This window comes from Phacochoerus africanus, chromosome 11 (genome assembly GCF_016906955.1).
Source record: "Phacochoerus africanus isolate WHEZ1 chromosome 11, ROS_Pafr_v1, whole genome shotgun sequence".
Classification (NCBI taxonomy): domain Eukaryota; kingdom Metazoa; phylum Chordata; class Mammalia; order Artiodactyla; family Suidae; genus Phacochoerus; species Phacochoerus africanus.
The window spans coordinates 22,855,781-22,881,930 of record NC_062554.1 but is presented as its reverse complement, the minus strand read 5'-3'; the positions used below and the strand labels follow the sequence as shown (position 1 = coordinate 22,881,930).

General features: G+C 37.5%; 1 protein-coding gene across 2 annotated transcripts in view; it reads right to left on the bottom strand.

The window, feature by feature from the left end:
• Positions 1-8,623: 8,623 nt before the first annotated feature.
• The window catches only part of NAALAD2 (N-acetylated alpha-linked acidic dipeptidase 2), a 56,154-nt gene continuing 38,627 nt past the window's right edge, over positions 8,624-26,150 (bottom strand). The window contains exons 13-19 of one of the 2 annotated variants that reach the window (XM_047753674.1): positions 25,233-25,300; positions 23,307-23,398; positions 21,754-21,844; positions 19,789-20,053; positions 15,735-15,816; positions 14,449-14,541; positions 8,624-10,298 (exon numbers count right to left, since the gene is read on the bottom strand). In XM_047753674.1, the coding sequence (XP_047609630.1) occupies positions 10,109-10,298; positions 14,449-14,541; positions 15,735-15,816; positions 19,789-20,053; positions 21,754-21,844; positions 23,307-23,398; positions 25,233-25,300 (881 nt within the window). In that variant the 3' untranslated portion in view covers positions 8,624-10,108. Of the gene's footprint in view, positions 10,299-14,448; positions 14,542-15,734; positions 15,817-19,788; positions 20,054-21,753; positions 21,845-23,306; positions 23,399-25,232; positions 25,301-26,150 lie in introns of those variants that run through there. The other variant, XM_047753675.1, reaches the window with a different exon arrangement.

The window sequence follows — 26,150 nt, the reverse complement described above, 5'->3', positions numbered from 1 at the left end:
AGCTACTGAGATGATCATGTAATTTTCTTTTATTAAATTATGTATTGATTTGCATGTTGAACCATCTTTGCATCCAAGGGGTAAATCCCACTTGGTCATGATATGTAACACTTTTTATGTGTTCTTGAATTGGGCTGGCTTAGATTTTGAAAATTTTTGCAGCTATATTCATCAGGGACAGTACTCTATTGCTTCCTTATAGTGTCCTTATTTGGCTTTAGAATCAAGGTAATGCTGGTATCATAAAATGAGTTTAGAAGTATTCCCCTCTCAGATTTTTGGATGAGTTTGATAAGGACTAGTGTTAATTCTCTTTTGAATGTTTGATGGAATTTGCCTGTGAAGCCATCTGGTCCTGGGGTTTTCAGTGTTGGGAGGTTTTTGATTACTGATTCAGTCTCCTTGTTCATTATTGGTCTGTTCAGATTTTCTATTTCTTCCTGATTCAGTCTTGGAAGTTTTTTTTAATAGAAATTTATCCATTTCTTCAAGGTTATCTTGTTGGCATATAATTGTTCATCATAGTCTCAGATGGTTTTCTCTATTTTTGTGGTGTCAGCTGTAATGTCTTTTTTTCATTTCTGATTTTGAGTCTTCTCTCCTAGTCTGACCAAAGGTTAGTAAATTTAGTTATCTTTTGAAAAGCCATCTTTAAGTTTGTTAATTCTACTCCCCACCCCAATTCCTGTCTCTAGTTCATGTATTTCCACTCTGATCTTTATTACTTTCTTCCTCCTGCTAACTCTGGGCTTAATTTGTTCTTTTCCTAGTTTCTTGAGGTATAAAGTTGGGTTTTTTTAATCATTCGAAATTTCTTAATATATGATTTTATTGTTGTAGACCTTCCTCTCAGAACTGCTTTTGCTGCATCCCCTTTGATAGGTGATATTTGCATTTTCATTTATTTAGAGAATTTCTCTTTTTTCCTGACTCACTGGTGTTTACAAGTGTCTTTAGTTTCCACATATTTGTAGATTTTCCAGCTTTCTGCTTATTGATTCTAGTTCCACACCATTGTTATCCAAAAAGATAGTATTTCAGTATTCATTTTTGTTATGTTTTCATATAGTCTATTCTAGATAATGTTCTGTGTGCATGTGACATGCATGTATATTCTCCTGCTTTTGGATGGAATGTTCTATATATGTCTGTTAAGGTTAATTCTCTAGTGTGTGGTTAAATTCCAACATTCCTAATGGATTTTATGTGTGGAAAATCTGGTCATTACTGTCAGTGGGATACTGAAGTCCCCTATTAATACTGCATTATTGTCTCTCTCTCCCTTTAGAGCTGTTAAAACTTGCTTAATGTATTTCAGCATGCCAATGTTGGGTATATATATATATTTGATTGTTACATCTTCTTGATATATTTACCTTTTTTATCATTAATATCCTTTTGTCTCCTGTTGTCATTTTTACATGGTCTATTTTGTCTGGTGGAAGTATGGCTATACTGCTTTCTTTTGGTTTCCAGTTGCATAGAATATCCTCTTCCAGTCAGATCTTCACCCTGACCTATGTATATCTTCAGAACTGAAATTACATAATTAGGGCTTTTTAATATCCATCCAGGCACTCTGTGCCTTTGATTGCTGAATTCAGTTAATTTCTGTTTAAAGTGATTATTAATATGTAAGATTATTAATATGTAAGACTTAATATTACCATTTTATCATTTGCTTTCACATGGTTTTGATGTCCTTTCTTCGCATTTCCGTCTGTTTCTGTCTACCTTTGAAAAGTGGTGGTTTTCCATGGTGATTTCACCAGTCTCCCTATTTGTCACGTTTCATGACTAACAGATTTTTGCTATGTGGTTACCAAGTGGCTTACATAAAACTTCTTATAGATGAAATAATCCTAGGATAAAAACTCTGAACAAAATCGTGGAGATGGGATTAAGATGGTGGAAATACAAGGACTGGAGCTCAACTTCTCTCCTAGAAACAACAAAATTCACAACTAAAGGATGAGCAATCTTCACCCAAATGGACTGGAAACCTTAAAAAAGATATCCTACTCCAGAAGACAAAGAGGAGGACACATCAAGAGGTAGGAGGGGTGATTTCGTGATATAAACAACCCCATACTGCCCCGGTGGGAAGCCCCACAGACTGGAAACTAACTGGTTCACAAATACTCACCTACAGGAGTGAGAGTTCTGAGCCATACATCAAACTCTCACGTGTGGGGCTCTGGCACTGGGAGAAAGAGCCCCTGGAGCATCTGGCATTGAAGGCCAAAGGGGTTTGTGTGCAGGAGCACCATGGAACTGAGGGAAACCTCCGTTTCCTAAAAGGGACACAAAGACTTTCACGTGCACTGGGACCCAAGGCAAAGCAAAGTCTCCATAGGAATCTGGGTCAAACCTGACTGCAGTTCTTGGAGAACATCCTGGAAAAACAAGGGTGACTGTGGCTTGTTGTGAGGGAAGGACATTGGAAGCAAAGCTCTCAGGAATATAAAAGAGCTTGCCTTTCTCTGGAGGTGCCCATTTTGGGAAAACCTGGCCCCACCTGTCAGGCAGCCTGAGAAGCCCCAGGGCAAACAACAACCCAGGTGGGATCACAGCCCTGCCCCTCAGTAAACAGGCTCCCTAAAGAACCCTCAGGCCTCTAATCCCATCCAGAGACTAAGCCCCACCCACCAGAGGGATTAGAATCAGCTCCACCTACCAGGGGGCAGGCATCAGCCCCTCCCATCAGGAAGCCTACAGCAAGCCCCCATACCAACTTCAGCAACAAGGGGCAGACACCAGAAGTAAGAGAGGCTACAACTCTGTTATCTGTAAAAAGGTCACCACGCCAAAAACCCATAATAATGAAAAGACAGAGAACTATAACTCATATGAGAGAGAAAGGAAAAACCCCAGAAAATCAGCTAAGTGATGAGGAGATTCTCAGCCTCCAGGAAAAAGACTTCAGATTGTTGATGCTGAAGATGATGCAAGACATTGGAAATAGATTGGAGGCAAATATGGATAACTTACAGGAAACATTGAGCAAAGAGATACAAGATATAAAACTTAAACGAGATGCAAAATACAACAACTGAAATAAAAAATTCACTAGAAGCAGCTAACAGCAGAATACAGGAGGCAGAAGACTGAATAGCGAGGTGGAGGACAGATTAGTGGAAATTATGGATGCAGAACAGAAAAGAGAAAAAAGATTGAAGATAAATGAAGAAAGTCTCAGAGAAGTCTCGGAAAACATTAAACGCACCAACATCTGTATTATAGGGGTGGCAGAAGGAGAAGAGAGAGAAAAGGAGACAGAAAAAATATTCCAAGAGATAACAGCTGAAAACTTCCCCTAACATGGGAAAGGAACCACTCACTCAAATCCAGGAAGCACAATGAGTACCATATAAACTAAACCCAAGGAGGAACACCCCGAGACACATATTAATCAAACTGACCAAAATTAAAGAGAAAATCTTGAAAGCAGCTAGGGAAAAGAAACAAATAACATACAAGGGAACCCAAATAAGGTTATGGGCAGATTTTTCAGCTGAAACTCTGGAGGCCAGAAGGGACTGGCATGTTATATTTAACGTGATGAAAGGGAAAAACCTCCAACCAAGATTCCTTTCCCCAGCAAGGCTCTCATTCAGATTTGAAGGAGAAATCAAAACCTTCACAGATAAGCAAAAGCTGAGAGAATTCAGCCACACTAAACCAGCCTTACAACAAATACTAAAGGAACTTCTCTAGGCAGAAAAGAACAAGAGAAGAAGGAAAGAAAAAAGAGCAAGAAAAACAAATCCAAAGCAATTAATAAAATGGCAATAAGAACATACATATCAATAATCACCTTTAATGTTAATGGGCTAAACGCCCCAACCAAAAGACATAGACTGGCTGAATGGATACAGAAACACCTATATATATGCTGTCTTCAAGAGACCCACTTCACTTCTAGGGACACATACAAATTGAGAGTGAGAGGATGGAGGAAAAGATTTCATGCAAACGGGGATCAAAAGAAAGCTGGAGTAGCAATACTCATATCAGAAAAAAATAGACTTTAAAATGAAGAATATTTTAAGGAACAAAGAAGGTCATTACATAATGATCAAAGGATCAATCCAAGAAGAAGATATAACAATTTTAAATATCTATGGACCCAACATAGGTTCACCACATTATATAAGGCAACTGCTTACAACCTTAAAAGGTCAAATCAACAATAACACAATAACAGTGGGGGACTTTAACATCCCACTTACAGCAACGGACAGATCAACCAGACAGAAAACCAATAAGGAAACACAGGCCCTGAATGATGCATTAAACCAGATGGACTTAATAGATATTTATAGGACATTCCATCCAAAAGCAACAGAATACACATTCTTCTCAAGTGCACATGCAACATTCTCTAAGATAAGATTGATCACATCCTGGGCTACAAATCCAACCTCGGTAACTTTAAGAAATTTGAAATCATAATCAAGCATCTTTTCTGACCACAACACTATATGACTGGAAATCAAAAACAAGAAGAAATCGGCAAAAAAAAAAGCACAAACACGTGGAGACTAAATAACATGTTACTAAACAACCAATGGATCACTGAAGAAGTCAGAGGAAATTAAAAAATACCTAGAGGCAAATGACAACAAAGATACGACACTCCAGAACCTATGGGATGCTCCAAAAGCCATTCTAAGAGGGAAGATTATAGCAATACAAGCCCACCTCAAGAAGCAAGAAAAAGCTCAAATAAACAAGCTAACTTTACAGCTAAAGCAGCTCAAGAGAGAAGAACAGACATGACCTAAAGTTAGTAGAAGGAAAGAAGTCATAAAGATCAGAGCAAAAATCAGTGAAATAGAAATGAAGAAAACCATAGAAAAGATCAATGAAACGAAAAGCTGGTTCTTTGAAAAGATCATCAAAATTGATAAACCCTTAGCCAGACTTAACAAGAAAAAAAAGAGAAAGGACTCAAATCAATAAAATTAGAAATGAAAAAGGAGAAGTAACAATGGACATCACAGAAATATAAAGGATCATAAGAGACTACTATATGCAACTATATGCCAATAAAAAGGAAAACCTAGAAGAAGTGGACAAATTCTTAGAAAAGTACGATCTTCCAAGACTAAACCAAGATGAAATAGAAAAGATGAATGGACCTATCACAAGAACTGAAATTGAAACTGTGATTTAAAAACTTCCAACAAACAAAAGTCCAGGACCAGATGGCTTCACAGGCGAATTCTATCAAACATTTCGAGAAGAGCTAACACCTCTCCTTCTGAAACTATTTCAAAAAATTGCAGAGGAAGGGATACTCCCAAATTCATTCTGTGAGGCCACCATCACTCTGATACCAAAAGCAGACAAAGATATCACAAAAAAAGAAAACTCCAGGCCAATTTCACTGATGAACATTGATGCAAAAATCCTCAACAAAATACTAGCACACCGTGTCCAACAATACATTAAAATGATTGTACATCATGATCAAGTGGGATTTATCCCAGGGATGCAAGGGTTCTTCAATATCTGAAAATCCAACAGTGTGATACACCACCTTAACAAACTGAAGAATAAAAACCATACGATCCTCTCGATAGATGTGGAAAAAGCCTTTGACAAAATCCAACACCCATTTCTGATAAAAACCCTTCAGAAAGTGGGCATAGCAGGAACCTACCTCCACATAATAAAGGCCATATATGACAAACCCACAGTGAACATCATTCTCAATGGTAAAAAGCTTAAAGAATTCCTGCTGAGATCGGGAACAAGACAAGGATGTCCACTCTCGCCACTACTCTTCAACAGTTCTGGAAGTCCTAGCCACGCAATCAGAGAAGTAAAAGAAATAAAAGGAATCCAAATTGGAAAGGAAGAAGTAAAACTATCACTCTTTGCAGATGACATGATACTATACCTAGAGAATCCTAAAGACTCTACCAGAAAACACTTAGAGCTCATCCACAAATTTGGCAAAGTCGCAGGATACAAAATCAATACACAGAAACCAACAGCATTTCTATACACTAACAATGAAAGATCAGAAAAAGAAATTAGGCAAGCAATCCCATTTACTACTATCACATCCAAAAGAATGAAATTCCCAGGAGTAAACCTACCTAAAGAGACAAAAGACCTGTACTCTGAAAACTATGAGACACTGATGAAAGAAATCAAAGATGACACAAATAGATGGAAAGATATACCATGCTCGTGGACTGGAAGAGTTAATGTTATCAAAATGGCTATACTACCTAAGGCAATCTACAGATTCAATGCAATCCCTATCAAATTACCAAGGACATTCTTCACAGAGCTCGAACAAAATATTTTAAAGTTTGTTTGGAAGCACAAAAGACCCAGAATAGCCAAAGACATCCTGAAAAAGAAAAATGGAGCTGGAGGAATCAGGATCTTGGACTTCAGACTATATATACTACAAAGCAACAATCATCAAAACTGTATGGTACTGGCACAAAGACAGACATAGAGATCAGTGGAACAGGATAGAAAGCCCAGAATTCAAACCACACACCTACAGCCAACTCATCTATGACAAAGGAGGCAAGAACATACCATGGAGAAAAGACAGCCTGTTCAATAAGTGGTGCTGGAAAAAATGGACAGCCACATGGAAAAGAATGAAATGAGAACACTCCCTAACACCAGACACAAAAATAAACTCCAAATGGATTAAAGACCTAGATATAAGCCCAGACACTATCAAACTCTTAGAGGAAAACATAGGCCAAACACTCTCTGACATAAACGACAGCAACATCTTCTCAGATCCACCTCTTAGAGGAATGACAGCAAAAACAAAAACAAATGGGACCTAATCAAACTGAAAAGTTTCTGCACAGCAAAGGAATCCCTAAACAAAACAAAAAGACAACCCACAGAATGGGAGAAAATCCTTCCAAGTGAATCGATGGGCAAGGGATTAATCTCCAACATTTATAAACACCTTCTGCAGTTCCATACCCAAAAAACAAACAACCCCATCCAAAAATGGGCAGAAGATCTAAACAGACGGTTCTCCAAAGAAGACATACAGATGGCCAAAAAACATGAAAATATGTTCAACATCACTTATGATTAGAGAAAGGCACATCAAAACCACGATGAGGTACCACCTTACACTAGCCAGAATGGCCACCATCACAAAGTCTACAAACAAGAAGTGCTGGAGAAGGTGTGGAGAAAAAGGAACCCTAGTACACTGTTGGTGGGATTGTACATTGGTGCAACCACTGTGGAAAACAGTATGGAGATGCCTAGACAACTCAAAATAGAACTACCATTCGATCCAGCAATCCCACTCCTGGGCATCTATCCAGAGAAAACCATGACTCGCAAAGACACATGTATTCCGATGTTCATTGCAGCACTGTTTGCAACAGCCAAGACATGGAAACAACCCAAATGTCCATCGACAGAGGAGTGGCTCAAGAAAATATTGTACATATACACAATGGAATATTACCCAGCCATTAAATGGAGTGAAATACTGGCATTTTTAGCAACATGGATGGACCTAGAAATTATCATGCTGAGTGAAGTCAGCCATACAATGAGACACCAACATCAAATGCTTTCACTGACATGTGGAATCTGAAAAAAGGACAGACGGAACTTCTTTTCAGAACAGATGCTGACTCACAAACATTGAAAAACTTAACGGTCTCTGGAGGAGACAGTTTGGGGGGGTCGGGGGATGTGCCTGGGTTATGGGATGGAAATCCTGTAAAATTGGATTGTGATGATCATTATATAACTACAGACGTGATAAATTCATTTGAGTAATAAATAAATAATATATATTAAAAAAAAGTCGTTCAAGCACATATTTTGTGTCTTGAACATGTGGTAGTACATTTTCTCTAATGTCCTGGGCTTATTTCAGTGCCTGCCACATAACCATTGTTCTATTCTAATAATTAGTGATTAAAAATGATTTTAAAAATTACCAGTTAAACGGTATGTTGCAAAGCTTACTATTTTTCTCTAAACTCATACTTCCAACCCCACATGCTGTTTTAGCAGTACATGTCTGTCTTCTGGGAAGCTGCCAATAAGAAAAACATAAAAGAGACTTATAAACTTTTTCATCTATTTTTGTCCTCTATAGAAATTATATAATTGAGGTGGATGTAGCCTTAATAATCATTACTCATGAGGAACTTAATGCTCCAAAATATCTAGTGATTTACTCAGGACAGTAGAAAAGTGAGACTCTCGTGGGTCATAACGTAATAAATACCCTCTCATACAAAATGTTTTAACAAAGTTAAAATACAATTATTCCTCTAAAATAAAGTATCATGCTAAGGTAATATAATACGGTAGTAAAACGAAATCCCTAGATTTGCTAAAACTTTTTTATAAAAGTCTAATTTTAAAAGCCTTATAAATGTATACTTCAGAAATATTTTATTGTCCTTTAAAAAGCAGAATAATCTTTTGCCTATTTAAGTGAAATGAGCAGATCACATTTAAAATTTATCCTGATGACTTAAGGTCACTGCTGCGCATGCCACTTATTGTGGAGAATCAGTGAGATACTCCCTGGTAATGTTGAAATACATTGGGAATGTCTGTACCCTCCCTCACTCTTTTATTAAAATGTATTGTTGGCCAGTGAGCAAGGGTAGTGGGGTAGTTTCTCTTTGCAGACTTTGCACTGTCACTTTTTACTATACTTAATGTGCTTACCTGTTGAGTGCTTGTTTAACCTTTGGTTCTCACCTCTTTGGCAAAGTAATTCAACAACCAAGCTTTTGAAGCTTTCATCTTAGTTTACTCATAATTCTGAATCATTAGGCTCTGCTCAAAGTTTGCACATGCTGATATACTTCCATTCAGTAGGAGTCAGGATATGAAGAATTGTGGCAACTACTGTGGACCTGTGAACAACACAGGTTTCAACTGCATGGGTCCATTTATACACAGATTTTCTTCACTAAACATGTTCTAGAGTACATCATGATCCACAGTTGGCTGAATCCATGGGTACAGAACCAAGGCTGTGGAGGGGCTCACTGTAAAAATTTCACATGGAACTTCAACTGCACAGAGGGTCAGCACCCCTAACCCCCTTCTGTTCAAAGGTCAACTGTGTTTTCTTCGCCTATTAGACATACATCATTCAGTAGAATTGAAGCTATCAAAAGTACAGCTATTATTCAGTTTTTTCTTACCATTTGGATGCTACAGTGGTTTCACAAGAAAAGCTACGCTAGTCCAGTTTCCTTGTCAGACTTTTTTTTTTTTTTGGTAATGAAATTTATTAATTTATTGTTACACATTTTAAGTTTACAGTTTGATGCATTTTTACAACTGTATATACTTGCATAACCATCACCCAGATCATGATCCAGGAAACACACCTTATGCCTCCTTGCAGCACATCTCCTCCCTTCCCCCTAACTGACCCAGGCAATCACTGGTCTAATCTGTAGTTTTGTTTCCTCATGTAAATAGACTCATACTAAGGCAGTCTTTCGCGTCTGACTTTCTTCCTGGAACAATGTCTGCAAATAATATTACATCTAGTGGCAAGTATTTCTTTTTTTTCTTCTGAGGACTCCCTTGTGTACATACCACAGTTTATCCATTCATTTGTAGATGGAGATTTGCGTTATTTCCACCTTAAGCTGCTATGAACATGCATGTAAGAGTCTTTTGGTGATCATATTTTTGCTTCTTAGTAAATACTGGAAAGTAGGATTTGGGAGCTATAACGTAAGTATATAATTCACTTTATAAGAAAGTGCCAGACTGCTTTCCCAAGTGGTTGTGCTAGCTTTTTCCATCTCTGCCATCTGAAGAATTCAGGTTCCTTGCCATGTTATACTTTAAGGAATTTTCATTTACCTTACCTCTTTCTGACATGACTGGCGTTTTTTTCTTGCTTTATTAGATCATCACACTTTGATGATGAAGTTAAGAATTTTCAAAAAGCCAAAACTCTCTTTGCAGATGAACAAGATGGAAGTTTCAAGTCAAAATGACATGAAAAGCAAGATTCTGGCATATTCCAGCTTCATGCATTATCAAAAAGAAAGATGGATTTTATTCTCCGACTTTTAATGGCAGCCAGTTGGCTAAGATCTTACTATAAGAATTCTTTCAGAGTCCCTGCTGCTGCTTGAATTGTAAAAGCTGCAACAGAAATGTGTTTCTTTACTTCTTTCCAGGCTGAATGAGCATCTGCTTTATTGTCAATATCAAACATAGCATCATAGATGCCAGGAAACGATTCTCCAGCATATTTGTTGTGGCTACTTGGAGCAAAGATGATGTGCCTAGTAGAAAAAAAAAACAAAGAATGCAGGGTGAGCTAAAAAGTATGCATACATTATATTTTATATGCTTTTTCTTTATTCATTCCCTTTTGTTAGACCATGTCTTACTAAACATATTATGTCTCCTCCTGGCATTTACTTTTGTTATTCCAAAATGAAAACATACAGTTGGTCTGAGATACTTAAATAATGCTAGAATTTTAAGCAAGGAAAGGAGTAAAGTCACTCAAAAATCATATCACATTGCCAACCCGTACAGTTGGAAGTAGATTCTTTCCTATGAGTTAATGTGCATTAGTTGTCTAACTGCCTAGGCATCCGTTAACAGACTACATAAAACATGGGTGCCTTATGGATGTTTTTAATAAACAATTTAAAAATTATCTTTGTATTGCCTTTTTTAGCCATGCAACAATTATGGTTGTTTCCAATACTTTTAGACATGAAAAAGCAATAATGAAAGAAGCCTGTATTCCAAAAATACCATAAATGGTTAAGGGTAATGAAGATCATTCCACAGAGGTGAAATGGCTGTATATGACTGCTCACAAAGACAATTTCTGATGCAGAAGGAAAGTTTTCAGGTGATTTCCTATTTTATCTCCTAAGTCGCTCAAGAGATGAAGCTACTTCTCTCCCCAAGGTTTAGAATTCTGCCTTCCAGCAAGGGATGTATTTTATTAAACACTCTTACCAGGAACCAGGTCTAACAGTCAAATCCTAGAGCTTCAAGATGTAAAGCTAAGTACAAGACAATATGGAACTCTCTATAAGCCAGTATTAATTAGCAAAGAGAAATTTATAATCATTTAGATTCCCCAGAGTACATCAGAATTTATTACTCTTGGCTTTGGAATTTTAGTTTGGCCTCAAATGGGTATTTCTTATGAAGACAAGTATATGTGCTAAACTGTGTATAAACATTAATATTCTGATCTATATATAAACAGATATTACAGATACAGGTCACAGGTATTCCTTAGTATACATCCCCTCTTCTGGAAAACTGTAAAGTGAGAGTATAATACAATATTATGATAGAGGAATGAAGTAAACCTGATGAAATTGTAAACGGGGTTGTCTTAATTTCTGATCATCATTAGTGTGTAGAAATGCCATAGATTTCTGTGTATTTTGTATTGTGCAACTTTACTGAATTTATTCTCATAGTTTGCGTGTGGAATCGTTAGAATTTTCGACATATAGGACCATGTCATCTGCAAATGGTGAGAGTTTTAGTTCTTTCTGATTGACTTCTCATTGACTTCTTTGTCCTAATTGCTGTGGCTAGAACTTCCAGTACTGCATTGAATAAAAGCAGTGAGAGTGGGCGTACTTGTTCCTGATTGGAAAGAGATACTTTCTGTTTCTGAGTATGGTGGCAGCTGTGGGTCTGCCACATATGCCCTTATGTTATGTTGAGATCCAGCGCCTCTGTGTCCAGTTTGTTGAGACTTTTTATCATAAGAGGACGCTGAGTTCTGCCAAATTTTTTCTATTGAGAAGATATGATTTTTTTCATTTTGGTTAGAAATTTTTCACTTTCAGACTTTGAATACATGATGCCACTTCCTTCTGGGCTGTAAAGTTTCTGCTGAAATATCTGCTAATGGTCTTAAGGGAGTCCTCTTGTTCAAAAAGTGTTTTTCTCTTGCTGCTTCAAGATTCTCTCCTTGTCTCTAACTTTTTTTTGACTTTTTTTTTTTTTCTTTTTAGGGCCGTACCTGAGGCATATGAAGGTTCCCAGGCTAGGGGTCTAATCAGAGCTGTTGCTGCCGGCCTACACCACAGCCACAGCAACTCGGCATCCGAGCCTCGTCTGCAACCTACACCACAGCTCACAGCAACGCCAGATCCTTAACCCACTGAGCGAGGCCAGGGATTGAACCCACAAACCACATGGTTCCTAGTCAGATCCATTTCCACTGCACCATGATGGGAACTCCTTTTTTGACATTTTAATTACAGTTTAGTGAGTTAAGGATCTAGCATTGTCACTGCTGTGGCTTGAGTTTGATGCCTGGCCCAGGAATTTGTGCATGCCACAGCCAAAAAAAAAAATGTTTGAATAATTTTAAAAAATACAGCTTTCATCTTCGATTAACAGTTCCAAATATAGTTTTTATATATACTGCAGCCTTTCTGGAGGACAGTCTGACAGTTAATTAATCAAATTTAAAATGTATTTCTTTTTCCTTTGACCCTGAAATCTCAGGGACCCATTATTAAAACCTATGTTTAAGTGGGACTCAGGGACATCCTATAGAGGTACTTTTCATAACAATAAATAATTAGGGGGAAAAAATTAATTAAAAGCCCAATAAGGACTAAAAAAAAAAATTACACATGTAAGTTATTCAATGGAACACTATAAAGCAGATGAGAAGAAAGAACTATATATATTGACATGAAAAGACCTCGAAGATAAAAATAATGGAAAAAAGCTGCAAAACAATGCATGGTCCCATTTACGTAAATACAAATGAATAAATATATATATGTACATATGTACATAATAACATTCAAAATTTAACACCAAATGCTTAACACTTTTTCTGAAAAAAGTAACAGAAATGTCTAGTTGTGATCACTGTCCCTTTTCATGCTGCAGAGCCCAAACTTGAAAACCAAGAGATGGTTTGCTTTTAAATCATATAAGTTAAAAATAAGGGAGTTCCCATCGAGGCTCAGTGGAAATGAATCCGACCACAGGTTCAATCCCTGACCTCACTCAGTGGGTTAAGGATCCGGCATTGCTGTGAGCTGTGGTGTAGGTCACAGATGTGGCTCGGATCTGGTGTTGTGGCTGTGGTGTAGGCCGGCAGCTACAGCTCTGATTCGAGCCCTAGCCTGAGAACCTCCATATGCTGCGGGTGCAGCCCTAAAGAGACAAAAAAATAATTAATTAAAAATAAATATGTAAAGACAGAGTAATGATGGGCAAAAGAGGATTAACATGTAGACTTGCATTCAACTTTTTATCTATGTAAATACTTCACTGCTTACTGCCATTTCATTTGTATCAATAACCAATGTTCACCTTATTTATGATTATGATTTTATACAAATAGCCATTCACTGAGTGTATCTCTCTCTCAACTAAATAGTCTGCATGCCTTAAATCTATACACCTAAGGAGTAAAAAGTATCGTAATCTCCATCTAGAGCTGAGGAACCCAAGTTTTGGGGGAAGTAATTTGCCCCATGTGTGGCAGAGCTGAGCTCTAAGAGCCTGTGCTTATAGTTCACTAAATGATAATGCAGATCACTAATTATCTGTAAGAAAGGTAACATATAGAACTACCTTCTGTGTTTGTTGTTTGATGATAAACAGCCTTGTAAAACCGCAGTTATCACCATCCTAATTCAGATAAGGAAATCCTAGATGGGACTTGCTCTAAAGCACACATGTGCAAATGAACTAGAACACAGATTTTCAGACCTTAAATGCTAGGACCTTTCTAATTTCTACCAAGGAACCACAGTTTAAAAAGTACCTAAAAAAAAAACTGCAGGTTATCCAAAACCAGCCAAGATGCTGAAAGAAACCCTGAGAGAGAGGTAGAAAAAGAGGGTATTTCTTTAGGGGAAGCTATGGTAGCCATCTTCAAAAACCTGAAATGTTATATAAAAATAGATCTAGACTTTTTCTATTTGGCTTTCGAGAGCAGAACAGAGTCAGAGGGAGAAAATTTCAGGGAAATACATCTTTAAGAGGAAAACTTTCTGTTAAGAAGACCTTTCCTAAAATGGAATGAACTTCCTCATGCAGAACTTGCCAGCCCTGGAAGATGCAAACAGTGGCTGGATAACTACTTGTCTGAGATTCTACAGAAAAGATCCATGAAGATGGCTGAACTACAGGAGCTCTCAGATCCCCTCAAAGATTCTACAGCTTTGAGATTTTGTTACAAGGAGTTCTTTTTCAACTACATGTACATCTGCAGCAAAACAACACACAATATAAAATTAATTTTTCTGATATTACAAATTACACTGTTATGCATCATCTTATCCCTATTTCTCTCAGGATACATATCCACTTTCCACTCATCTGGTAGCAGGAGTTTAAAGCAGACCTCGAGTATACTGGTTTTGGTCACAGTGACATATGTGGCATCCTTTAGCAGAACACCTGTTGCCTCCTTACCTGTAGAAGGGTCTCCCTGGTAAACCAAGAGGATCGATGAATGCTCTTTCCAGGAGCATCAACTGGTCATTCATGATTCTCACGGCAACGGGGCTTGGAGAATAAGAAATAGATAATTACAACCCTTACCATGAAACCATATTTTAAAATAATATTAAATAAGGATACAGCATGGGGACATAAAGTTCTGAAATCAGATTTTTAAGAAAACGAAAATTAAATACACAGTAAGACCCTGTAAGCTACATATAACAGCAGGGGTGTCTTCGTAATATTTGTAACAGCAGAAGGGCCAATGGGGAAATGTTATATTTTATTTTTCAAGACCACAGACTAATCAGAAAGAAGTAAAAGACATTTTTAATTCTTTGAGGGGGGACAGTCAGGCCTCCTGCAAAGGTAGACAGGGTGGGCCACCAAGGTGTTCCTGATAAGCTATTTAGTTCTACTGTGGAAGAAAGGTGCAGAGTAAAGGCGGAAGGACACAGGAGGAAGGGAAGTTGCAAGAGTCTACAAGGAGGGAGAAGCTCCCCCTAGTGGGCAGGGAGTCCCTTTCACATTTGGCATCTGCCGTCTCTCTTCCACAGTGCAGAAGTCCCCCAGGCTGCCCTACAACCCAAGTGGGAGAGAGACCTCTCTCAGGGACACATACAGCTTTCTGCCTGCGTGGGAGGTAGGAAAGCTTATTCTGCTTGAATCTGAAAAAATTAAGAAATGCGCCATGCACTGTACTATGGAAAAATTTATGCTTGTTACATAAAGCTGTGCGTATAACAAATTATTTTTCTATCTAAAAGTGGTAGAAAAAAAAGGGGCAGGGGGGTAAATGAAATGCAAAAAAATTATCAGTAAAATATATCTACACGGATCCTCGAAGTATTGGGACTGTGGTGAAATATATTACAAATGGATTGAAACCTGGAGAATTATGAATTACCTTCTATAATCAGAATTCGTATGCAAACTCCTGAAAACAGGTCTCTTTGGCCCTTGTCTTGGGATGAGTTTTTGGTCTACCATTCGACAGATACGATCCTCATCCTCTAACGTGAATTCAAACCACCTGGAGAGTTTTGCTAAAGTGCAGAATCTAAGCAGGTCTTGGGTGGGGTCTGATACTCTGCCTTTCTATAACAAGCTCCCCGATGATGCTGATGCTGCTGGCTAGTGGACCATAATTTGAGGAGCAATGATTTAGAGTCGCCTGCTTCTGCGAGTGTACACAGTTCATTCCAAGAACCAGATTGCTTTTCAAAGCAGTAGGGAGCTTCACATCGGAAACTTACTTATTAAGATCAACTTGTGAAAGTCTTCTATGAAAATCTGAAGCAGCCTCTGAGAAGTTTTTCACAGCAGAAAATAAGGAATCTTTTTAAAAAATCAAAAAGTAGAAGAAATTAGTAAGCATGAGTGTTTCCTGCTTCAAAGGTTCACTTTCCTGCCCTCCCCATTCCAAGCTGCTATGACTGAAGAGATACTGAAACCATTTTCCTACTGAGCCTTCTTCCAGGTCTATGGAAATTATTTTTTAAAAATATCATAACAAAGGAATAATATATAAAATTAAAAATAGCAAAATTGGTTCTTAAGGAAACAATAAATTTTTAAAGTATAGGGCTTTATCCTTTTAACTCAATTTATCAAAATCTCAGCATTTATTCATTCAATACATATTTATGGTGACAACTCGAAACATACAGCTATAAATGAGCTATGTTCCTGTCATTACAGAATAAAATAATGCCAATTTTAGTTTTTAAGCAGTTCTTTTAAGATCTTGTTTAAGGAGTTCCTGCTGTGGCTCAGCAGGTTATGAATCCAACTAGTATCCATGAGGATGCAGGTTAGATACCTGGCTTTGCTCAGTGGGTTAAGGATCTGGCCTTGCCATGAGCTGTGGTATAGGTTGCAGACTTGGCATGAATTCCATGTTGCTGTGGCATAGGCCAGTAACTGCAGCTCCAATTCGACTTCTAGCCTGAGAACTTCCATGTGCTGCAGGTGCAGCACCCCCCCAAAAAAAAGCAAAAAAGTAACAAAACAACACAAAAAAAGATCTTGTTTAAGGACAGCCTGTGACAGACAGGCTGATACATTTAAACTCAGAGAACTAGGATCCAGTTTGTTCTAGTCAAGCTTTAGTTTACAAAATTTCTGAGGAAAGGCATTAGGTAAATAACATCGTTTTTAATACAACAAACAGCCTGTTTGTCATTTTCCATCTTTTCTAAACTGGGCATTACATTACTGATTTTCTTCTTGCATTAATCCTGTGATGCAGGGGATTCAACATTCATTTTATAGATAAAGCATTACAGCTCCGGATACTGGATTTCTATTAGATCTCAAAGGTAGTAAGTAGTGCATTCAGTATAAGAAACAAGGTCTTTTTTTGGCCTAGAGGTTCTTTAAGCTTTAACTATTACTGCTTTTTTAAAAATCATGTGCAAATCATATAATGTAATAGTGGAAATTAAGGACGCTAAGGGAAAAGAATTTTGAAAAAGGAATTTTAAATTTCAAATGAAGCACAGAAGTCAAAATAGAAAAGAATCAAACCGTGTCCCTGGTATTTTGTGTCACACGTGCATGATAACTTTGGAAAGAGCAGTTTCGGTTGAGCCACAGGAACATGAAACGAGAGTGGATTGGTTAGTACAAGGTAAACAACTAGAGACAGAGTGTAGCCTGTCTACCCATCTACCCATCCTTCCATTCATCTGTCCTGCACTAAAACATTTTCTGAGGGACTCTTCTGCTGACTGTAAACAATTTTGATTGTGCAGGAAGTGGGCACATTAGGGAGAAGAAAGGTTTTTAAAATAGAAAAGAAGTCAGGGCAAGAAAAGTTTGGGAAGAGAACTGGACACTGGGCAGCCACAGAACTAGGACTGCCCTCCTGCTGTAGCCTCTCCTCGTTTCTTCCTTTCATCCTTTCACTTCTCCCATCACTGCAGCAATTCTCCAATCATACTGATGTAAGCACAATTTTCTAACCTTTTTCTTCACTTTAGTACCTGCAGCTCATCCTGTCTGAAGGTTACTAGTTCTTATGCAATGCTATTCGGAAGCCACTGCTGACCACCTGCCTTTGTCCTCTGCTCCCTGGGCACCCGTAACAGTGCATCCCAGCATTTCATCGTCTCTTTCTCCATAGGAGAGTTTCAGCTTTTCACGGACAATGACTATTTCTTAAACTTCCTTATGTCTCTCAGGAAATAACACAGCACTTGGTACACACAGCAGACACTCAGCACATATTTGATAATTTTGGTACATACTAAGAATATATATTCCCAAAATATTAAAAGAAAATGGTTACAACAAAACGTCGTATCAGCTGTCATCATGAGCACTCAGTGGCCGTCACCACTGTTTCTATAGATCAACCAATGGAATCTCCACAACAATCTTGGAAATGCTGTATTTTTTTAAAACCATTTCACTCATAACAAACCTGAAATAAAGGGGTTAAGTAAATTCCCCAAGGTTAAGTGACTAAATATTAAAGCCAGGATTTGAACCAGGAAACTGCTTCTAGACCCAAGGCTCAGTGTCGGGAGCCATGGGGCGCTCCAGTAAAGAAAACAAAGCCACAGTCGGCACCTGCATGAGGCTTGTCTGGTTAGCAGAGCTACAGACGAGCTGAAGAAAGAAGAAGGATTGCAGAGCAATTCCTTGAAAAACATCGGTTTCCTGGAAAATAAAAATGATATCCCCTAAAAAATATGTTAATCTATTTTTTCTGTGTTTATCCTTCTTTTTCTATCTTTGATTCACAGCTTTCTTACAGCTAAGGATTTGCCCTGGGTACATAAAACACCTGAACCAAAACAGAGTGAAGTCATTTAAACAATATAATGGAAAAAGCCTTCGTTTTGGAGTAACAATTTATGGCACCTATTTTGTAAGAGTATACAGGGGAAACTTATGATTTCAGTCCCTTCACATGAAAAGAAGTTTGGGGCTGGGAAAAGAGTTGTATGGCCTACAAATTGCTATTTTTTACAATAGATATATTTTTTATTAAATAATAGTGTCACCTGTAACTCTCATCCCTTGTGGGGGCACTTGATAATTTTGGGGTATAATACTCCTTTCTATTGAAATTGGTGCTTTGGAACTTACGTAAGTCAGGACAATAGGTTAAATGCTTAGCTTGCTGGCGCCAAATAAACCACAGCCTTAAGAATGTCATGAGCCTAAGCCTTTCATGCGTTTTTGTTAACTACATACGCCTTTAGTTAAAGAATGTTAGGTATCATAGTTTATTACTTATTAAAGCTTTGTTCTTAATATGGAATAGAATAGCTACTGTCATTGACCTTTTAAGAAAAATACAGTGTGAAACTTTAAGTTTGCTTGAAGAAAAATCTAAAGTTGAAAGGAACATGTTTTAATTAACCTTTTTTTTTTGTATCTCAGGTGGAGGGAACAGAAAGGGCTTTAAATCAAATGTTAATGTCAAATCTTACACAAAACTTGATTGTGAAATGGTATAAAAGCTGATGCTTTTCATTTAACAAATTGGGTCATCTGCAGCATGCAGCTGAGGAGTTGGCTCCAATTCTTTCCGCGCCATTTGTAGCCCATCCTCTCTTTCGACACTCCCTGGCTGCTGGGGCTGGACCCCCGCAGCTCAGTGCTCCTGCATACGCTGCACTATATTTCACTGCTGCTTTGCTGAAGATGTATGGTGTGGAATAGCAACCACAAAATATTTTGAATATAAAAGAAAGAATGCACAAATGACATAAAAAATCCTCCATGTAAACACTAAAATATATATGGAGTAATAAATATAATGATAATAATTAATAATTACAATGCACATATGTAGTGGGATTGGTAGCTTTCTCTGTGTAATACTGTTACATTTTAATAGTACTGTTCTTATAACAATAAAAAGTATTTTTAAAGGCAGCAATACAGAGAAAGTAATTATCAACCCAATGTTTGTAGCACTAACTTGGCAAAATGGATTCATCCTACAAACATCAAACTAAATCACATTCTTTTTCGTTATTGTTGTTTGCTTTTTAAGGCTTCACTCAGTGGCATTTGAAGGTTCCCAGGCTAGGGGGTCAAATCGGAGCTGTAGCCACCGGCCTATACCACAGCCACAGCCTGGCCAGATCTGAGCCATGCCTTCAACCTACACCACAGGTTTCTCCTGAGCCACGACAGGAACTCCTAAATCACATTCTTTAATAGTTGTTTAAAGTTTGTTTGTTTTTCAAGATCAATAAATGAGGCAGGGATAAATTCTAGGATGAAATAGTATACCTTGATTATGACAGGAGATAACCATTATAAAATACCTGCTCAGCCATTTCTTACCAAATGATACTCCATGGTGTCTAAATTCTTGGTCATGTTTCTTGGATAATTTGTAGATACTTGTTGCATAGATTTCCAAAGCTTTTGCATAGTCTTGTATATTGAAAGGAATGATTTTAGAGTCTGCAAGCTCATAAACTAGTGCTCCTCGCAACTGAGCCACAGCAAGCTGTTTTTTAAATTTGGGGTCATAAAAGTTCTCTACCAATTCAAATGTCTCATAAATTGTATGGTACACTGGATAGCTGCTGTAATTATCTGTTTTCTAAAAAAAAAAAAAAAAGAAAGAAAGAAAAAAAGAGATGGGGGAGGGGATCCGAGTATGAACAGACATTAAGTATTCAAATTGTAATATTTTATGGAATCATAAAATGACTCCGTTAAAAAATACAACCATATGGTAAACTGAGTTTTATCACAACAAAAGGAAAAAAGTTAAGTCTAATTAACTAAAACTCTACCACCAAATGTTCACCAATTTAAAATTTTACCATTATTTCTTTTATACTTCATGTAATCTTCATTCAAAATATTGCTCCTTGAAAATTTTCCTTATTGTTTATTGGTAACTAATATTAAGGCATATATACTCAAACTGCATATCAACACAGTTTTAAATTATCAATTGAGGGAGTTCCCTGGTGGTCTAGTGGTTAGGACTCTGCACTTTCACAGCTGTAGCCTGGGTTCCACCCCTGGTCTGATAACTGAGATCCCACATCAAGCTACTGCACACCTCAGCCAAAAATATAAGTAAATAAAATCATCAACTGATTGGGAATCAAAGGGTCCAGGCAGCTAAGTATGGACAGAGGTTAAGGATTATTATTCAGTTGACGCTTAAACAACATGAGTTGGAACTGCAGGGGTTCACTTATTCGTGGGTTTTTTTCAGTAAGTATGTACTACAGTACTACACGATCCTGAATGTCACATTATATGTAGATTTTCAACTCCTGGAAGGGTTGCCACCCCTATCTCCTGAGTTCTTCAATGGCCAGCTGTCTATTTAACCCCCTTCCCTGCCTTTCCAAATAGTGTATAGCCAAATGCCATTTAACCCTTGTTACAAAATTAAGGACTACCATTATAAACATGATCACAAGCGGTATTCCACAAAAATATTTTTGACTTCTTATGTCTGCCTAACTGCTACTGTGCTTTTCATATCACTAAAAGGAATCCTTGTATTGGTCTCTCTCCTTCTATTTAATATTCTGCTTTGAGTCTGCATTGTCTTAGATACCAGATAACTTTGCTCAGAATGATGACAGTATAAAAGTAAACATGTCTTGAAAGAGGTAATGCACATCTTTATGTATGAAGTTTAATGAGTATTAGTATACAGATTTATGCACTTGGGGGATATTTTGGATCTGTTTTTTGCTTCATTCCCTCTTCTTCTGGATGGTCAAATTTGCATGGGATACGTATACTAAACAAGCCAGATGTTGGCACGCTGCAATTATGACTTGAAAATTATTAAAACCTGTGACAAATTTGAGCCTACTGACGTAATTTTCAGTTTAGTTTATGACATAGTGTATAACACACACAAGCAAGCATGGTATAGTTTCACATATCCACGTACTCGCGTATCATCAATGGATCTGAGCAGCCGTGGTGCACAGCAGGTAGTGCACATCAGAAAAGAAGAATTAGATCTTCCAACCAGCCTGCATCAGGAAAAGGATACAAGCCACGTGGTAGTGATAACCAGCTAAGTACCTGGCACACAATGTCGACGACCACTTCCGTGAATAACCCTGGCGGTGAACATTACAGAGTAACCCCAATTATTTCCTAGTCCATCTACAAAGGGACCTGCAGTCTAACTCTATTCCTAGAATCTTCCCCAGGCCACATGTCCACCTGGAGCCTGATGCCCAACAACTAAATGACAGAATTCCTAACCAAAAGAATGTGGATGAAATGCTACTTATCTAAACTAATAAAATGGCTTACCCTATTCTTAGTGTAACGGACTCTGCCTGAAGCAATTCCAAGTCTCTGAAAATAAGCTTCAAAATCACTTCCAGATCCCAGCTTGCTGATTCTAAATGCAGAACATAATACACACATGAAGAAATAATTGCATAAATAAATAATGTAAAATTAAATAGATGGGACAATGAATCCTGTATGGCACATTTATAAAAATGAAGAAAAGGTATACACCACCCTTGAAGCACTTTTTAGCACACAACTATTTATAGATAAAGATGATTACCTATAAATCCGTATTGATTACAACCAGCATCAGGCAGGGACACCAAATATGGCAGCTTAGTAACTATGCTTTCTTCCAGATCTTCAGCATTTATGGTATTTGTTTCAAGGAAAAATCAAATAATATGTCATCTCTTGCCCTCAGAGAACTATAGCAAGAAAACTGCCCTAGAGTTCCCGTCGTGGCGCAGTGGTTAACGAACCCGACTAGGAACCATGAGGTTGCGGGTTCGGTCCCTGCCCTTGCTCAGTGGGTTAACGATTCCTGCATTGCCGTGAGCTGTGGTGTAGGTTGCAGACGCGGCTCGGATCCCGTGTTGCTGTGGCTCTGGTGTAGGCTGGCGGCTACAGCTCCGATTCAACCCCTAGCCTGGGAACCTCCATATGCTGCGGGAGCGGCCCAAGAAATAGCAACAACAGCAACAACAATAACAACAAAAGACAAAAAAAAAAGAAAACTGCCCTAAGAATCTAAATGTGTCTTAGTTTATTTCAGGAATAAATCTAAGTATAATATTTCTTTGCATATAACTAGGAAGCTACTATATACATGCAGTTTATATTACTTATAAAATAATTGTATACATCTACATATATATCATGTAATGACACAGAAAATCTTCATACAACAATGGTAAGTCAGTAAAACAGAATATATAATTACATATGCACTAAGAATTAACTCTATACTTTCAAACTATTAAACATATTTTTGAAATTGAAATTCTTGGATGTTTTTAATTTTTTTTTCCACTTAGTATTTTTTTAAATAAGCATTTAAAACTTATAATAGACATGCACTTAAACTTTCACAAGACTTATTTCGAATATGGAATAAAGCTATAAACTGCTACCCTCTGCTGCTGGTTTTAGAAATACTATTGCAGTAGCAAACAAACATCCGTCATATAACTTCAGTAAAGCTGTTGTATAAATGAGAAAATATAAATTCTTACATAAAATCTAAACTGACTACAGGTACAGACATAATTTGGTGGTTACTGATAACACTTCTTAACACATACAGAAACAAATACTCCATCATTATTTTCACTTCATAATTATCACTTCACGTTGTACTTATTCATTCATTTATTACATATCTGAATTAATTGTACACAAGAATGCAAAATAATGCTTAATAATTTTACTAAAAATTTGCCAACTAGACTTATCTGCTCTCTCAAATTGTTGAGGCATCTGAGAATGGCATGTCTGGAGAAACAAGGGACAAAGGGAGGAACTCAGAATTAATCCTGCGGGAGAAACCACACATACAAGTAATTTACCTAGGCAGGTTTTTATTTTCAGACGAAGGGTCCTTTTTCAGCCAGCTTTCAAAAAGAGATTTGCTCTCAAAACCATCATCAGGGCTGGAGATCTGGAAAGGTAAATCAAATACTGGGAATAAGAGGCAGAACAACTAAATTTATGCCAACATAAAACCACGTGTTAGTTAACAAATACCAACTTCTACTTTCATCTCTATGTACATTTGTGAATCATATTCTTTATATAAAAATACGCTTTTACAAATGGCAGGAAAAAATTATAGCCCAAATTCTTGTTCATTTATAATCTCCGCCTACTTGGTTTTTGGTTTTGGGGGGTTTTTTTGTCTTTTGTCTTTTTAGGGCTGCACCTCGACATCTGGAGGTTCCCAGGCTAGGGGTCTAATAAGAGCTGTTGCTGCCGGCCTATGCCACAGCTCATGGCAACTCCAGATCCTTAACCCACAGAGCAAGGCCAGGGATCAAAACCGCAACCTCATGGTTCCTAGTCGGATTCATTTCCACTGTGCCACGATGGGAACTCCATCTCTGCCTACTTGTAATTTTGCCATGTCCCTAGGAAAAAATTTCCTGCTTATACTGGTAAACTCTCTAAAAACATTTCAGAGTTTTGACAAGTATCATAACTTTAAGGTCTGGCAGCTTAGATTTCTTTTAGTAGGAAATCACTGGGGAAGAAATTTAGACATACGCTATTTAAGAAGCTGAACTTGAAACTGTCAATGTAAGTCCTGGTTTTGTAGGGCAGGTGGGTGAGGAAAAACTCTGATTTTATAAAGTCTAATTATATGTTTTTAAAAAGTTGGAATTTGATGAGTTTTAAAAACTACATATATCAAATAATTATTCAAATGAAGTACACAGATATTCAACAAATAGATTACATAATTTTTAGAGATCCAGAGTACATCAGTGTTTTCCAAGTACTTTTTATATCAATAATATTTATAAAATTCCTGTGTGCTAAGTTAGCATGTGGAATTATTTCCATTTTTGCTTTTAGACGTAAAGTTTAACCTCTTGACTACACAGATGCAAAGTAATTTCTATAATGAACAAATATGACAATGTACAATCTTGTTAAAGATTCTTATATTTTTCTCCATCGGCAGATTTCTGAACTCCGTGGCCTGTATGTCATGCCCCATTTCTTACCCGTCTTTCACCAACACCTTCTGCCTAGGACATACTGAGCTACCTACAGGTCAGGAAATATGTTCTTTCATTCCTCTGCATCTATTTTAAGTACTGGGTCCTCTGCTGATAAAACCTCTCCCTTACTTTCACATTCTTCCCTTTAAAGCCCAACCATTTATTCTTCTATAAACACCCTCTAATGCTTCCCAACTTCCCCAGCTACCCCAGGACTTCAGCGTCTCTATTCCACAATTGTTCTCCATAGTATACGGCATCTAATATTCTAGTGAACCATAATTCCTCATTGACAGCTCTGTATCCTCTCTAGATTACAAAGTATTTGGATGCAGTAACCTTGTCCTTTTATCACTGATGCTGCTAGAATTTATTTTGCAGAGTCTGATGCATAATAAACTTACAATGAATACTTATTGAAAGAATAACTGAGAGGCCAAGGCACTCTTCAAAGCCAAGGCTTTTCCATTCCAGCTCAGCATCCTTTCTGTTATATCGAAATGCCTCTGCCAGATGAAACAACAGACCCCATACATTACAACAAATATATATAATTATCAAGAACTATTATTAGAACAGAGAGTAGCACTATTACTTTCACAGTTATGTTGCATATGTATATGGTGTGTTAAAGATTTTGTACTGATGTGTTATTTATACAAATCAGCTATGTCTGTCACCAGTTTAAAAACAAGTATCACTAATTTAGAGAATAGGAGTTATTCATTCATCTATTCATCAGAAAACATTGAAACGGATCTACTTATATACCTCTTTTGTTAGTTTATACACCAGTTGGTAAAGAAGGGGTGTACAGTCAACTCTGAGAGTATAATTGCCTGAAAAATAAATGAGACACAGAGTATTTTAATAGGTCCAAGTGAAATTCCAATTTATATTTAATTCTCACTGTATTTGGTAATTATAAACAAGACATAATAAACTTCAAATTAAAGGCATCATTCCACAGAATTTAAAAATAGGGTGGAAACAATTCTTTGGGAGCAAGAGGGACACGAGGACAGAAGGTATAGGTGGACTTTGCTGCTCCCATAGCAATAGCAAGGGTCATTCTGATTAAGGCAGTATCACTTAGGGGGACTTTGGCAAAGGAAGTGGTAAGGCTACAGTATTCTTTCTTCATTCATTCATTTCAATGGGAGTATAGATCAAGACATCGGGCTAGAGCATGCCAGTAGCTACTAAGTGTGCTCTGACATTTATCTAGAAATAATCCTAATACAGTGAAAGTCCAGAGATACAAATGTCACAAGTCAGGGTCAAAAGGAAGTCTGCAGTTTGTGCTCACTTCAAAGAGCTACACAGGAAGAGGAAGTTCCTGCCATGTGCAGCGGAAATGAATCCAACTATTCATCCAAGTATCCATAAGGATGTGGGTTTGAACCCTGGCCTTGCTCAGTGGGTCGGGGCTCCGGCAGTGCCATGAGCTGTGGTGTAGGTTGCAGACACAGCTTGGATCCAGCGTTGCTGTGGCTGTGGCCTAGGCCGGCGGCTGTAGCTCTGATTTGACCCCCAGCCTGGGAACTTCTATATGCTGCAGGTGCAGCCCCAAAAAGCAAAATAATAAAACTACACAGGAAGACTGTGATAAAATACTAGAGTTTTAAGTAATAATCCGAGATAAGCAAATGGTAAATTACTAAAAAAAAAATTAGGATCAATAGCTTA